The sequence below is a fragment of the Lipophrys pholis genome (assembly GCF_963383615.2).
Source record: "Lipophrys pholis genome assembly, chromosome: 1".
Lineage (NCBI taxonomy): Eukaryota > Metazoa > Chordata > Actinopteri > Blenniiformes > Blenniidae > Lipophrys > Lipophrys pholis.
In genome coordinates this window covers 9,984,000-10,000,226 of record NC_137635.1, presented here as the reverse complement: position 1 = coordinate 10,000,226, position 16,227 = coordinate 9,984,000, and the positions used below count along the sequence as shown (strand labels likewise).

The following is a 16,227-nucleotide window of genomic DNA, read 5'->3' as shown; positions in this document are numbered from 1 at the left end:
ACCAGTCGGATATGGAAGAAAAGAGCGAGGGAGAGGCTGCTGCTACATGTTGTCCTGTAATGATCCGGGATTTAAACCTTTACAGACCCTGCCCTCTGAATACATACCAACCTGCACGTTTTAAATCTCAACTCTGGATTGAATGTTTGCCTTAAAATAATCCTGAATTTCTTTCTAGACATTGTCGGTCGCTGATTTCATTACAGAGTCTATACACTTTGTTTTTTTAACAAAGTGTGTGACTGTTTCTTTGATTTCTCATGTGGAACGGCTGGTTGGATTTCACTAATGAAGTTTCTATCTGTTGATTTTCCTCAGAATATGTTGAGGAGACCCTAATTTCAGCATCCTGGAAGTAGAAAGCACAGAAGAGCTGTGTCTCACACCACAGACAGGTGAGGAGCTGCAGCTTTATACACTTGAATACGACCTGACACAAATTGTTTTGTGTCTAGGGGTTGTTATTTCGTATCTATTTTTCCTGATAATTTTTAGATTTCTTGGATAGACTTGTTTTTGTGCCACTCTATGCTCATTTAGTGTCTCTTGGGTTGTTTTCATAAATTCTTTATTGTTTTGTGTGTCTTGTAGAGAATGTGCCCGTTTTAATTTATTTAGTATCTTTGTCGTAACTTTTCCATCTCTTGGATATTGTTTTGTGTCATTATCTCTTCTTAAAGTTGTTACTTCTTTTCATGTTTTTCTTGTCTAATTGGTAATTTGCCTTCTATTCCAACTCTGTTGTCTCGTTATTGTTCATTTTGCATCTCTGTTTAGTTGCTTGTGCGTCTTTAATTGTAAATGTGTCCTAGTGATCATGTGGTGTAGCATGTGGCCTGTTCACTAATCCAATTCCATTCAGATTCTCTTGTTTTGACATTTAGGGTTTTTTTTCTCCCCAAAATAAACCCTTTTAAATCTAGTGTGAGCGGGTGACTCAGGAAGGTGAAGACAACCAGCAGTCTGTCTGAGTTCCACTTTATGTCTCTGCTTGTTTTTTTTTTAACAAATAACTTGATGTTATCCCCACGTGTTGCCTCCAGGTGCAGTGAGTAGCCGGGGCAGCACAGAGGAAGGACGCTCTGAGGAGGAGGCGGTGCGGCAGCACGCCTCTCCGGCTGTGGATGTGCTGGGTGGCAACCCCCAGGCTGCACACAATGTGGCTGGGGAGTCGCCTCGGCATGCCCCGCAGCCGGTCGCAGCTGCCTCCCGCCCAGCCCCTCCGCTCACCGACCTGCCCGCCGTGCCCCCGCCGCAGAGCCCCGTCATGGAGAGCGCAGCTCCGACCGCTGCACTGCCCAAGGCGCCCCCCATCAACACCGACTCCAACAACCCCGTCCTCGCAAAGGACCGTAGCTCCACCGCTGGGGGGCCTCCAGCTTCCCTTCACCCCCCTGTTGCCTGCACAGTGGCACAAACTGGTAAAGAGGAAATTCTCTCGATTAGTCCAACGAACCAAACTGAGCCACCTACTCAAGGTGCTGGACTTGTGTTTGTTACGGGCACAGAGGAGGATTATAAACCAGAGACTGGAACAGACGCGGAACTCGTCGGAAAAGAGCACACAGGTGGAAATATCGTCACACAGGCCCCATCTCTCGTCAGCCTCACAGCCTTCTCGTCTCCTGTCCCTCAATCAAGTGTTGGATTTACAGTTAAAGATGCCTCTGACCCCCCTTTCCACCACATACCTCCATCAGAGGCTGTGGAGCTGGCAGGCTCCCACCAGGACTCCAACCCGTCTGATGGCCACATTAAAGAGCTGTCGGAAAACACCACAGAGATCTCCGACGCCAAAGGAATGCATGCGGCAAACTCTTTGGAAGCGGTTGAGCGCATTGAAGTGCTCTTTGAAACACAACCTCATTCAGAAGTACTTGAGACCCCAAAGGCGAAGGAGCCGCTCTCTGGATTATACTCGGAAGCTCCCAGCAGCTTCCTCCAAACTGACTCCTCCCCCTCCTTCAGGATGCTGTCTGAGGCCTCCAAGCCCTCGGACGCTCCTGCTCTGTTTGACGGCGGCTTAGTCGTGTCGCTGCAGGCGGGGGATGTCGTCAAAGATGAGACGTCGCACTCCATCGCAGAGCTTGTGCACTCAGCCGACGCTCAGGAGATCGTGGTGGTCCGAGAGGAGGCTCACATCAGCGGCGCCTGGACCAACGTGCACCTCAACCAGAGTTACCTCCTGCAGCGGGAAGACGGCAGCGTCTGCGAGGCCGCCATCCAGCTCGCCACCGGTGGGAGCGTGCAGGCGGAGGTAGAGCTGGACTCGCAGCCCATGGAGGTCTATGAGTTCTGCGGCCTGGTGGAAGAGGTCGCAGAGGAGACGGTTTGTGGCGGTGCCCAGATCCCCCACTCGCCGGGCTACGAGGTGAACTTATTCAACGCACTGCTGGAGAACTCTGATGAGTTCACTGTCAAGGAGGACCTGGAAGGGGACACCATTATAATTTCCCAGCAGGCCTTGCCCTCGTCGAGCGACGTGACCAACAGTGACTCCCACAGTCTGCAGAACGTGGGAGTCGCCGCGGTGGAGCAGCACTTGGTGCTGGACCAGGCAGTGGAGGTGGCTCACGCCAGCGAGGTGTGCTTAGTGGAAGTAGCTGCTGCCACGTCTGAGTCGTTTGCTGTCACACACACAGGGACCGGCGAACCGTCTGTGACGCCCTGCTCACAGGTGAGCGGCTCTGCTGGGCTTCAAACAGTACCTGCAGCAGCTCCTCTCTCAGCCAATGAGGGGACGGCTGCTGCTGAGCCCCTCTTGGTGCATGTGTCCTCCCTCGATCCGACCGCAGGAGTCACTGTTGTAAGTGCCACAAAGCCTGAGGTCTGCACTTCTTGCGAGGGGACCAAAGAATCTCCCTTCGTGACCAACACGCAGTCACAGAGCGCCCAAAATGTGGCCGCAGAGTCCAAAGCGAAGTCTTGCAGCATCTTGCCTGCTGGTATCGACCCAAAGCGGCTCCTTTTCAAACCAGGAGAAACTCCCCTCCTCAAAACACCCGCTTCACTTTTGGCACACGTGACCAAACAGCAGAGCATGGTCGGAAAGTTGGCCAACGCCCACAGCTCTGGCACGATGCCTGAGGAGTGCCTTCCCTGTGCCGCCGCAGCAGCATCATCATCATCATTGGCTGCAGGCGGTGGCGGCTCCGATCAGGGGCTGTGCAGTCAAACAGCAGCTCGTGAGAGTGTTCCCCTTCAGCTCCATCAAACCTCCGAGGCCTTAACTGTCACAGCTCGAGATGCCGCCACGCCTGCAGCACCTCCGACCCCGGAGGCTGCCAGTCTGCCCCACGACCCCGACAGCCGGGGCGACTCCCTCTCCGCCGAGGAGGAGTGCGAGGACATGGAGCAGGATGAGGCAGGGAGGGACACTGAGGCCCAGGAAGCCAACTTGGGACAGGTCAGCAGTCCAGAAGAAGGCAGCGACGACGAAGCGGACACCGACAAGAGCGAGATGACATCGCCAAGCTCGCCACTCAAGGTATTCCAGCACTTTCACACCTGTCAGGCAGCAATCACCTGCTTATGAGCTCATCACACACTCCGTCGGAGATGTTGAAGCCAGGCAGGACCACACACCTAACTGAAACGAGGGGCTCTTTGTTCGGCTTTATTAATCATTACATTCAGTTGTGTTGAAGCAGGGAAACAGCCCGAACATGGAGGTCATAGACGCTCATGATAGAAGTCATAAATCAACCTCAAAACGCATTTTTTGAGTTGCACTGGTCCTACATGACTTTCAATAGATAATAAAACTACCGTGTTCTCATGGTAAGGAGTTTCCTCAAATCCTGAATCCTTCACTTAATTTGTCACTATATTTACATCCTATGCATAAACATAAACCTAAACTTAGTTTTATACAAACAATCTTTTTTTCTTTTTTTTTTTTTCCTTTTTAAGAAACTCAATGGATCAGCATAACAACAAAAATTTATCAGGGCATCTCAGGTGCTTCTGTTCAAACTCATTTAATTTAATCACTAAATGCACTCAATCAGAGCTCTCCTTTACATCCTGTGGTTCCCACCTCAGCATCTCAAACACTGGTTTACAGACATAGTTTAGGCATCTTTTTAACACTTTCTTGCTGATTGTAATGAGCAGCTTGTTGTTGAACTTTCTGCAGAGTTCAGTGAAGATGCATTGATTACATTCAGGTGGAGATTTTAGAAACGTGCAGGATCATGACCCTCCAGGACCTGGATGTAGCATCTCTGCAACAAAACCAACTGCTTTAATGAGACTTGAGCTTCTGATGATGCTGTGAAACAATGCAGCTCCTCGCAGACATACTTTGTTATGGTTAAAGGGAACATGGATGGCTATTGTGCAACATACTTGCATTTCATTTCACAGAATGTTTGCTTGTTTCTTATTTCATTCAGTGGTGATTAAGAAACTTATTTAGTGGCAGTCAACAACACAAATCTATCTTATAACAAGCCAAAGATTCTGCTTTTTCCTCACTATCTGGTCACTGCGAGAGTGAATTACCTCTTAGTCTTATCCTGTAAAAGAGAAACATCTGGGCAAGGTTATATTTATGTTATGGATTATGGATATACAAAGTTGACAAAAAGTGATGTCAGGAATAAGATTTTGATGTGAAACTTCAGCAAATGCAAATAAAACATCTGTCTTTTCTATTTTTCCACATTAACTAAGGAAACGCAAACACAACATATTCATATTCTTTATAACATGATTGTGAAGGCACACACGGGTGGACACACCCAGGAGCATGTTAAATAAAAGCAATCAGCATTTTCCTTGGTCTGCTTCAGAGTCTAGACACTGTCAGATTATGGTTTTCTTGATTTTTCACCTCCCCCAAGGTCGGGAACCGCTTTTCTTTACCTGCTTTATCCAGACTCGGGTGGCAGGGAAACTGAACTCTACCAAGTTTACACATTTTTACACTTTGCTCTAATGAGCAAACCTTTATTTTTGTTGACTGAATTGGATTTTCTTAAAGAAAAATATCAAGGCGATAGTATTTAGCTCAGAGCTGAGGTTAGTATTTGCAGTTCGGCACACCAGCATGCGTTTGTCCTGCATGTTGTTCTATGATATTGTAACCAAGTTAGCTCTCTGGCTGTGACGTAGAGCTGCACGATACGTTGCAAACTTATCCTCATCACAATATTACTTTCACAAAACATTGACAGAAGTGGATTGAATGACGTTTAAATGCACAGTGCTTTCGTGTCCTGCATGTCAACATATTTGGCCAATCAGTCAAAGTTACAATGGATCATATTCTTAACTCTTAACATCAGAAATCAGATCGCAGTACTCGGCTGTTTAGTTGATATCGTGCAGCCCTGTTGTGTAGTGATTAGTTTGAACCGTTGGCCGCATGCTAAGCCATGTGTTTTTTCCAGCATGGACACAGCAGGACAGACAGAAAGACACTGTTCATGAAGGTAAGTGGTAGCTGTCAGACTCTTCAGATAGGCTCTCTTCCACAAGACGTGCACTTCTTCAGCCTCACAGTGTCATGAATCACGTCTTTGCCTGCAGCTGATTGCATAAGGACGTGAAGGCTGACCGCCACTTTGTGTAATTCAGCATTTTGCTTCTTAAAGGCTTCCGCTTACCTGACTCTTGCATGCAGCGTTTCTCTCTATGAAACTCGTTGTCTGGCTCATTTTCAAACGACACCCCCCTTCGTGTTTCGTAGGTGCGCCAGTGGATCGCCGACAGCGTCTCCATCAATTCCTCCCCGATCTCGCCCTCCACCTCCTCGCCCGCTTACCCGGGCCCCTCGGGCTCATCTGATTGGTCCACGCCTCGGCGGGAGAAGTCGTCACCTCTACGGGGTCCTAGCGGAAAGTTCGTGTCTCCATCCTCGCTTGGAGGCTATAGCTCGACCACCTCGCCGACTGACCAGAGCACACCTCAGCGGCCCCGGGGGGAGCGCCACACTGACATGGCCGAGCTGGCAAAACATGTGAGCTTCCTTTTGTTTATTTAAACGTGACAAGACGATCCCCCGGTTTCAATCTGTGCTTGTTTGCTTCTTCTCTTTGTGTGACTTTTTTCAGGTTTCCTCTCACGGTCCAAAAATCTGCATTTGAGGCTATTTGACTCCAAATGACCTGTATGTGTGAATGTGAGTGTGTGTGAGACTCAAATAATAACTTAAAGATGGAGCATGTGAAAAGAACAACTGTGAAGTCTAAAATGTCAGCGGTGCCTTTCTAACAATACAAAATTAACTTCACTGAACTGCGACTGTGACTACTACACTATAATAACTACTATAATGTCAAATACCATTTATTAGTCCCACCGTGGGAAGGTTTCTATAGCTCAGTGAGCAGCAGGCACAGAAGAGGAAGGGCAGGGAAAAAGAGCATTGAAAATTAAGGCTGGGCTACTGTGTTAGTATTTTTATATCTCTTTTGTTCATTGGCTCGCTTTTCACTGACGAACACCAGCCCTGAGAGGAAAGTGTTTGCGGTGGGATCTTAGTTAGTTGTGCATTCCGTAAAAATGTTACTTGACAAAACCTTCAGTGTCTCTACAGTCTTGAGTTTTTGCATCTCCATGTCCATTCACTGTTTCGGTCAGTAGCAGTTAATTGTCCTTTTTTGTCCATGAATTCAGAGAAAACACAACACAGCATAAGAAAAAGAGAAAAAACATAGAGACCGCTTTTCAAGTTTGCTTTTTTAGATATTGTGAGCAGAAAACTGCAGGTTACTGCTGCAGCGTGGCTCATTGCTTCGCTTAAGGTCTCTGTTACTTTAGTTCCAAGTTAATTGTGGGGGGAAAAGATAAAGAGCCTACAGTGTTGCACTGAGCTGCTTTTGGCTGCTTTTTCCTGTTAAAATTTAAGGATTTGCAGCTTTTCTGTTAGTATAAAGAGGTGAAGTTCACAAGGACTTGTATCCTGATCGAGAAGAGAGAGCAGAAAGTGTTGTTGATGATCAGACAAACATCCTGATGTGGACACGTGTCCTGTGAAAAGCATCTTATTGTCTGCTTTGTCTGCTGTTGCCTGCAGGAAGCCGACATCGAGCATCGAACCCAGGCTCTGAAGCGAGAGGGCTTCTGGTCCATGAAGCGTCTCACCCGCCTGACGGAGCCGCAGAAACCGAAGGTCCAGTGGGATTACCTGTGTGAGGAGATGCAGTGGCTCTCTGCCGACTTCGCTCAAGAGAGGCGGTGGAAGAGAGGCGTGGCGAGAAAGGTAGGACGAGTTCGTTATCACTCATCGTGTGGAAATAAATCTTCTTAACGCAAACACATGAAGAGGTAGCTTGGCCTTGAATGGGCGGGGCCTTGTTATTATCAGTAGGGATACATTTCAGGAAAACTTCTGGACATAATGGTTCTTTTTGCCCATTCTGTCCTGCGTTTCCACCCCTGACTGAAAACGAAGCGGATTACTCCAAAACTAAATTTAGACTCTGCTTCCAGCAGTTGAAAAAACAAAGTTTGTGTGAGGGTTCCTTCAGGAAGGTCCCTGCAGTTGAAATGCAGCTAACTATTGTTTGTTATAACAAGGGCTGTTTTTTTCCTCATGAAAGTGAAGCAATTGTGTTGACTAATATCAACCTCACGCTGGGTTCTGTTGATTGTTAGGTGGTTCGGATGGTGATGCGGCATCATGAGGATCTGAGGCAGAAAGAGGAAAAGGCAAAGCGGGATGAGCACGCTAAAATCCGAAGAGTCGCCTCTTCCATCGCTAAGGAGGTCCGGGCTTTCTGGAGCAATGTGGAAAAGGTCTGCGTGTGATTTCACTTCTGCTGTCAAAAAGTTAACTATCATTGTGTGTTTACTATTCTTGACTGATGAGTGAGACGTGAACTTCAGACCCCACATGCATGTACAGCCACTCTGTTTTTAAGGAGTTATAGAGTCTGTTTCTCCTCCCTGTAGGTGGTGCAGTACAAGCAGCAGTCCAGACTGGAGGAGAAGCGGAAGAAGGCTCTGGACCTCCAGTTGGACTTCATCGTAGGACAGACGGAGAAATACTCAGACCTTCTCAGCAAGTCGCTCGCCCCCAGCAGGCCTGCAGATACCGCCCCGACACCGCAGAAATCCACGCCGGCCCCCGTGGACGAGGACGGTGAGAGGCTTCCCTCATCCAGACACAACCTGCCCGTCATCGAGGAGGTTTTTGCAGAGCAGAGACATTTGGCAGAGCTGATTCACTGGTTCAGAAAGGGACGTTGTCATAGCTACACTCAGTGCCTGTATCTTCCGCTGCAGAGCTAAAACATTCGATGGTAACAAAAGGCCGCTCTTTACTGTCAAGGTCGCTGCTTGTGCATGAACACCATGTTGTCACACTTCTGCACAAACTGCACCTGAGTTCACGAACTCTCTGGCTCCATCAGAGATGCCAAGTTTGATATTTGAGACATTTTTGGGTGCCACGCGTCTGGGTTCACGTACGGCTGCTGCCTGAGACCAGTCCGACCTGCTGTACCTGTCTGCAGCTGGTTACACCTATTGCACCTGATGAATGAAGTGTGGAGGTTCACAGCCATACGAGCTGAAGTGCTTCTTCAGTCAGATGATGAACCGGCACCAGTTTGGTTGTCTGTGTCAGTCCCCCAGTCCTGCCTTCATTTATAACAGCCATGTTTTTGTGTCGCTTCGCTTCCAAAGAATCTCCAAAAGGAGTGAAACAAAAACTCTGATATTCTCTCCAATGGGCTTAAGAATGTTCCCCTAAAGCATTGAATTGCTTCTGAACTTCACCCCTCATCTCTTTCATTCCATTTGCAGACACGTTTTTGTCCAAACTGAGTCTAGTTAGTTTCCCAGAATCTTCGACAGATGTATAACCAAAATCTCCTATTTTTCATGCAAATCTTCTCAGAAATCTTCTCTGAAAGCATCTTTTTTTTTTTTTTTTAAATAGAACTAAATACTTGTCAATATACCACATTCAGTCTATTTATTCTGAGCTTCAGGCTCAAGTAGTCACGGGGATGCAGGAAAATATGCTAAATGACCCTAGACCTTCCTGACTGATGGTACCTTGCCTACCTGGATAAGAAAACTGCAGTCCATGCAGTTACTGAATAAGGAGACATCATGATCATTTATTTGTTGATGTGTTTGTGGTGCAAAAGTCAAAATGTAACCTGTGTAGCCTTAAAATACTGTATCAAATCTGTGTTTTCTCTGAAAAGTTTTAAAAGGTTTTTCTCTGTAAGCATTTATCTGATTTTGAACTTTTCTGAATCTTCATCTTGAGTGTGTAGATCTTCAGGCTGCGGCGTCAAGCGGTCAGATAGATTTACCTGACAGACACTGGAGTCATGCAGTGGACTGGACAGTCCAGTCTTTTTATATAACTTAAGGGATGAAGATGGTTTTATTAAGCACAAACTGGTTCATCGCCAAGAATCTCCTTAAATCTGAACCAAACACTCAATTCAGAGGCAGAATGTGTCATTTTCCCATCATCTTCTCGAACCTCTGCGCTGAGAAAGTGACGATGTTCTCAGTATGGGATCTTGTCTTCACCATCCAGACAGAGACTTTGAGCCTCCGGGTGAAGAGGAGGATGATGAGGAGACCATCGAGGTGGAGGAGCAGCAGGAGGGCAATGACGCCGAGACGCACCGAAAGGAGATCGAGCTGCTGAAAGAAGAAGGCCTGCTGCCTCTGGACCAGCTGCTCAGCACCCTCAAACTGCCCCAGGTACCTGCAGACGACCGCACTGCTCCCGGATCATCGACCAATGATCATGTTAGACGCTTCCAAGTAAAGTTTAGGGTGACATCTTTTCTGGTCATCTGATCAAGTTTTGTAAAGAATATATCTGAACTGCATCATCTACATAGTTTGACTCATTGGGCTGTTATGTCATATTTACACAATTTGTATTTTAATTTAATAGTAGTTGAAGGATATTTATTAGGATTTCTTCATTTTAATTTTTTCCTGCATTGACCGTTTAGTCTTTTCACATGAGTTCATAGATGTTTTTCACAAGTAGAAAAAGAAAAACCTCTGTCAATTTGATGAAATGTTTCCTAGAGTGTTGTGCTTCATGCCTCAGCTGCTTTTTATTTCTGAAATGACTGAATCTCTGCTCTGCAGGATTTGGGGCCAGAGGAGGAATGCTCTGATGAAACGTCTTCATCAGCAGAGGAAGAGGAGAAGAAGAAGGACGAGGAAGATGAAGACGGGGAATTCACTGCCAATGAAGAAGACGGTAAGCTTGCTCCAGTCACCTGAAACATACGTTCATAAAACATCTGTGCATTGTGCGAGTTTCCTGAAATGATGCTTTTTGGGTTCATGTGTTTGTTTTGTTTTTAGCTGAGGATGAGGAGGACACCATTGCCGCTCAGGAGAAGGTGGAAGGAAATATGAACCATGCAGAAGAGCTGGATGATTTGGCCAGAGAGGGTGAGAACCTGTTTTCTAAGTTATTTCTCATAAGAATCGCTCACTTCTGGTCCGACTTCAAGACCAACAGTCACCTTTCAGTGACAGACAGACACCTAAATCAACATTTAAATTTAGTGACTTCAAATGCTGTACAGTTTGAAGCTGTGTTAGTTTATTAGACTACTGCCACATATCACAAAATGACATTTTATTTGTTGAGTAGGTATAGAGGGTGGAAAGTGTTCCTGTTATGCTCAATCACGTGGAGTACAAGCTTTATAAGAAAAGTTTTAAGTCTGATCTTCAAACTAAAGACTGTTTCAGCCTGCATAACTGAAACTGGGAGCTGGTTCCCCATGAGAGGAGCCTGATGGCTAAACTCTACTTTTAGAAACTCGAGCCTCCAATAATCAGCCCTCTGAGGACAAAGTATTGTGTTGGGATGATGTGATAAGTTCCTCTGTGAATAGAAATATCAGCACTTTGACCGACCTGAACAGAGTTAAACATTTTCTCAGGTGGTTTCACACGAGGTCTGGACAATATATCTCAAATTTATCGGCAAGAGATTGACAAACCTTGGTCTAGTTCTATGCACTGTGCCTACATGCTCTGCAAATGACGTAAAAAAGTGTGATTCATCACCAATAATTCACAGAAATGTGCGATTAGCCGATCAACAGCCCTTATTATATCAGAAAGTGCACTCTTATATTTATGAAAGGAACTATTTATCATGGATGCACAACGGCATCATTCCATTTCACATCTTGACCTACTATTGTGCAGCCGGTTTACACAGTGTAATAGCCTTGCCAACTTTGGATGAAGAGCCTGTGTTGTGGCGGTATACTCTGAAGAAGCAGCTCTGTATTGTTGCTGCTCAGTTCTGAAACCTTCGGTGTGTTCTGCTCTGCTGAATGAGGCGTGGATGCAGTGGTCCTGACCCTTTGTCCCCTCTCCTCGTAGGAGACATGAGCATGGAGGAGCTGCTGGAGAAGTACAAAGGAGCTTACTCCTCAGACTTTGAGGCTCCCTTGGCCTCGGCCTCCGGCTCCAAGGCCAGCTCCGACATCGAGGACTCCGGCGACGACGAGGCGGAAACCGAAGAAGATGAGAGCGATGTTGAGAGCAACACATCTTCCTCAGGTCTGAGCTCACTCTCAAAGTCGGAATAATCTCAGCTGGATGCACACACAGGTTCAGGAGACAGCAGGGCTCTGTGCACATGCATAAGAAACACCTAAACATCATCATACGGCCTCGTCTGGTGGCAGGTTTATTTCTGTGCTTGTTTCTGTGGCTCTTTTAGTGCATCAGGAGTGTCGCTGTTGAGGGCTGGTTTTGTGTGAAATATTTCATTTCACACAAAAGTCGCAAAATGACATTTGTCATCTTTTTGACCGACCCAAACCCAAAACCTTTTGTGCATGATCTGTCTCTTCCTAGAATATTCTTTAATTTTCTCACATTTAGACAGTTTGAGCTTGTTTCTCTGAGGTTCTGTGCCTTTTAACATGTTGCTCTTTTAGTCATTTTGCATTGCCCTTTCTCCCTTGTGGTTATTTGATGCATCGTTGGAGTAGTGTGTGTTTATATTTCACATCGCTTTTTTTTGTTTTTATTCTTTTTGTCCTTTTCTGTGGTTTCTGCATCCTGTGTGTTTGTGACTTTGTTGTTTTTACTGGTTTTGTGGTTAGTACCTGTTTTGTGTCTCTGGTCATTTTGTGGTCTCTTTTTGTTGTGCTCCAGCTCATTTTAGTCATTTTACATGTATGGCTTTTTTTTTTTTGATTATGTGAGGTTTTTGTGGTCCTTTGTGGTTTTATCGTTTTGTGACACTTTTTGACCATTGTACGTGTGATTGAGCTCTTGTTTCAAGTTTATTTGATTGTTTTACCTGTTAGCTTAGCAGCCTTTTCTGTCTTTCCACCTCAAAAAATCTCAGCATGCACTCACTGCTCACCTGATGGGCCTTAGCCGTAGAAAGTTTTCAAGATTGTTCTGGACCTTTTTAAATAGTCCAAGTGTTCAGTCATTTTGTTCTTTAAATGTGATCAGATTCGGCAGGAGACAGCGCAGAAGACGAGGAAAGTGAGAAGGAGGAGGAGGAGAGCGAGGGGGAAGAGGAGGATGGGTGTGGGGATGAAGGAATGGAAGTCCTGCTGAAGGAAGGAGACCACAGCCCTCCATCCTCCAGCTCTCGGCCCAAGAAGGAGATCAGCCACATCGCTGCCACTGCAGAGAGTCTGCAACCCAAAGGCTACACACTGGCCACCACCAAGGTCAGTCCGGTGTTCACAGCTCCACTCACAACACTAAGTCTGTGTAGACGTCTCACAATAATCCTCTTTTTATCACCTTTCATCCAAATAAAGGTGAAGACTCCCATCCCGTTCCTGCTCCATGGCACGTTGCGAGAATACCAGCACATCGGACTGGACTGGTTGGTCACCATGTACGAGAAGAAGCTTAACGGCATCCTGGCTGACGAGATGGGCCTGGGTAAAACCATCCAGACCATCGCCCTGCTGGCCCACCTCGCCTGTGAGAAAGGTAAGGAGGGTTTTAAAGGTCAGGAGTGTTTCAGAGTCAAAACAGATCAGAACTGTAAGACACAGTATTAATACAATTTAGATTTTTTTTTCTTTTTGATTTTAAGGTATTCACATTTTTTGTCATTAAAGTGTAAAAGTCATTAGATTCCACTTATTGATGTGAGTTTGACATTGGAACAGTGAGCCGATGTGTGTGTTTGTATTTCAGGTAACTGGGGTCCTCACCTCATCATCGTGCCCACCAGTGTGATGTTGAACTGGGAGATGGAACTGAAGCGCTGGTGTCCGGGTTTTAAGATCCTCACGTACTTCGGCAGCCAGAAGGAGAGGAAGCTGAAGAGACAGGTGAGAAACATCTGGATGTGTCCCTGGAGCTCCAGCCGTCTGCTCCACTTTGCATTGTGTCATCGGTAATGTGACGTCTCATCATGCTTTACCGCGCTGTTGTCTTTTACGCCGTTTAAGAAAATAAAAAAGAACACATCAAGACATAAAGTATCCATTAAAAGTATAATTTAACATCTGGTTCATTTGTCTCTGAGACAATGTTTTCTGTGATTTTGAGGAATTTTATTTGTTTTTTTCTTCAGTTTTCTTGTTTTGATGGAACTTTTATGCCACTTGATCATTTATTTTTATTTTTGAGCGTCTGTTGTCAGTATTTCTTTGTGGCTTGTAATTGTTTTATGTCTCTTTCTAGTTACTTTGTATCTGTTTGCAGATGTTTTGCACACTTGCAGTGATTTTGTGTTTCTATTCGATTTCTTATGTGCGTTTAAATTTTTTTGTGTTTAATATGTGTCTTTTGGTTATCAAGTCTTTCTTCATTGTTGTTTTGAATGCTTTTGTATGAGTTGTGCCTCATTTTTAAACCAGATGTCTTTTTTCGTAAAAAAAAATTTCAGGGATGGACAAAGCCCAACGCTTTCCACGTTTGCATCACATCATACAAGCTGGTGCTGCAGGATCATCAGGCCTTCAGAAGAAAGTCTTGGCGCTACCTGATCCTGGACGAGGCCCAGAACATCAAGAACTTCAAGTCCCAGCGCTGGCAAAGCCTGCTGAACTTCAACAGGTCAGTCCAGTCTGCACATCAAGGGTCCAGTTTTTACAATCTTTATCGGCTCTTAATGTTTCCAAACTAAGAAGTGAAGCAACAAACGCTTCTTGTTGCATTGTTGCTTTACTTACTGTTTGTTACACTGAGCTGGTTTTCAAAGCTTTTCCTACATATATGACCAGTAGAAAAGTGTGTCACGAGAGTGACTTTGCTCCTGTAATGTGTACATCGAATTAACCATGTGCTGATTACAGCAGATTAACGCAGCATACAAGTATCAGTTAATGTACAGTTTCATGTGCAGTTAAATCAATGTTAAAGCACCTTGATTCTTCACGTGTCCTTTGATTTGCTTTCATACTATTGAGTCTAGTACCATGGACGGATTCATCTCTAAAAGCATCCGCTTTAAACCAAGTGTCTGAAGTGGTGTAGAAAGCAACCAGCTGTCAGTACAGACCAAAGTCTGCTGGAGGAGATGTAAAACGATAGTAAATGTTGTTTCACCAGCTTTTGAAAGCCTGGACGATCTCTGAACGTTTCCTCTGATTTTTGCGTCTCCCAGTCACCGGCGGCTGCTGCTCACCGGGACACCGCTCCAGAACAGCCTCATGGAGCTCTGGTCCCTCATGCACTTCCTGATGCCGCACGTCTTCCAGTCACACCGCGAGTTCAAGGAGTGGTTCTCCAACCCACTGACGGGCATGATCGAGGGCAGCCAGGAGTACAACGAGGGCCTGGTGAAAAGGCTGCACAAGGTGCTGAGGCCCTTCCTGCTGCGCAGGATCAAGATCGACGTGGAGAAGCAGATGCCCAAGAAGTACGAGCACGTGGTGCGCTGTCGCCTGTCCAAGAGGCAGCGCTTCCTCTACGACGACTTCATGGCACAGGCATCGTAAGTTCCAGACAAACGGAATGGAAAGTCAATGTTACATTACATACATTGGTTGTGACAAAAGCAACACATATACAAAAAAAAAAAAAAAACTGATTTTCTGCCATTTAATGAATTTATGATCTATTTATTTTTATAGTATTTTTATTATTGAAAAAATCAAACAGGAAAAGGTGTTTTGTGTAGCACCACTGAAAACGTTATTTACAAAACTAATGAAGGCCAATAAAATTTCAGAAAATGGTTGAAGATTGTTTTTAAAGCATGAAATCTGAACACCATTGCCATAATTGAAAACCTTATTTCTTTTAAAACACCTCAGTTTCACATTTCCGTCTCAAATTATAGCAAAAAGTTTAACCCTTTCTTTGAGAAGTTAATGCTGTTGAAAGAATACTTGAATAAGAATGTGAATTTTATAAAAAGATAAAAGTAGACAAAAATATGTTCCCTGTCACAGCAGACTTTTTAAAATTCAGTTTTAATTTTAATATTTTTTTCCTGACTGTTGTTTACGGCTTGTTTTCTTTGTGATTGACAGGACCAGGGAGACGCTGGCCAGCGGCCACTTCATGTCCGTCATCAACATCCTCATGCAGCTCCGCAAAGTGTGCAACCACCCAAACCTGTTTGACCCCCGGCCCATCCAGTCGCCCTTCATCACGCAGCCCATCATCTTCCACACCGCCTCACTGGTGCAGGACGCGCTGGACGTCTGTCCTCTGAAGGTCTGCAGCAGCAGAATCCCACAGCTGTTAGGGTTCATGTCGAGACGAAAATCTGAAAAAAAGCACAGAATAAACTCACTTAATAAAAAAATCCATCCAAGAATTTTAGGGCGTCAACGTCAAAAAAATGAAAAGAAAAGTAAAAATTTAGACATTCATTTAACTCTTTTATAATAACCTCATTAAAGCTTTCTGACCCTTATAATAATATATATGATAATGATATTTCTAGAATAAAAAGGCTTATCAAAGTATAATATATACACTTGGACTATATAAAATATGGGTACTCAAACTGTACATGAGGAATCTTCTGAAAAACCTCTGGTTTTAGTGGTATTGTAATTTCTTCAGATGCTCTTGTTCTTCATGCTCTGCCTGTGTTTCGGCCTCTCAGCGCTGCGACCTCTCCATGTTCAACCTCGTCGCTCTGGAGCGCCACGTGTCCCGTTACCAGGCTGACGTCTTCCTGCCGCGCTACAAAGTCAGCCAGCAGCTGATCCAGGAGGTCATGGAGTCCCCCGAACCTCCTCCGAGGCCCAAACCTGTCCGCATGAAAGTCAACAGGTACAAAACGGGGCTGAGGCCAGCTGAGTTAACGTCTGTGAC

General features: G+C 45.4%; 1 protein-coding gene across 1 annotated transcript in view; it reads left to right on the top strand.

The window, feature by feature from the left end:
* The first annotated feature begins 329 nt into the window (after window positions 1-329).
* Window positions 330-16,227, top strand: part of srcap (Snf2-related CREBBP activator protein) — a 32,641-nt gene continuing 16,743 nt past the window's right edge. The window contains exons 1-17 of the mRNA XM_080478004.1: window positions 330-395; window positions 1,044-3,487; window positions 5,696-5,965; window positions 7,025-7,210; window positions 7,606-7,746; window positions 7,903-8,092; window positions 9,512-9,681; window positions 10,084-10,198; window positions 10,306-10,395; window positions 11,347-11,526; window positions 12,439-12,662; window positions 12,756-12,933; window positions 13,144-13,280; window positions 13,841-14,010; window positions 14,561-14,890; window positions 15,432-15,618; window positions 16,016-16,185. Of these exons, the coding sequence (XP_080334130.1) occupies window positions 1,268-3,487; window positions 5,696-5,965; window positions 7,025-7,210; window positions 7,606-7,746; window positions 7,903-8,092; window positions 9,512-9,681; window positions 10,084-10,198; window positions 10,306-10,395; window positions 11,347-11,526; window positions 12,439-12,662; window positions 12,756-12,933; window positions 13,144-13,280; window positions 13,841-14,010; window positions 14,561-14,890; window positions 15,432-15,618; window positions 16,016-16,185 (4,958 nt within the window). The 5' untranslated portion in view covers window positions 330-395; window positions 1,044-1,267. The remainder of the gene's footprint in view (window positions 396-1,043; window positions 3,488-5,695; window positions 5,966-7,024; window positions 7,211-7,605; window positions 7,747-7,902; window positions 8,093-9,511; window positions 9,682-10,083; window positions 10,199-10,305; window positions 10,396-11,346; window positions 11,527-12,438; window positions 12,663-12,755; window positions 12,934-13,143; window positions 13,281-13,840; window positions 14,011-14,560; window positions 14,891-15,431; window positions 15,619-16,015; window positions 16,186-16,227) is intronic.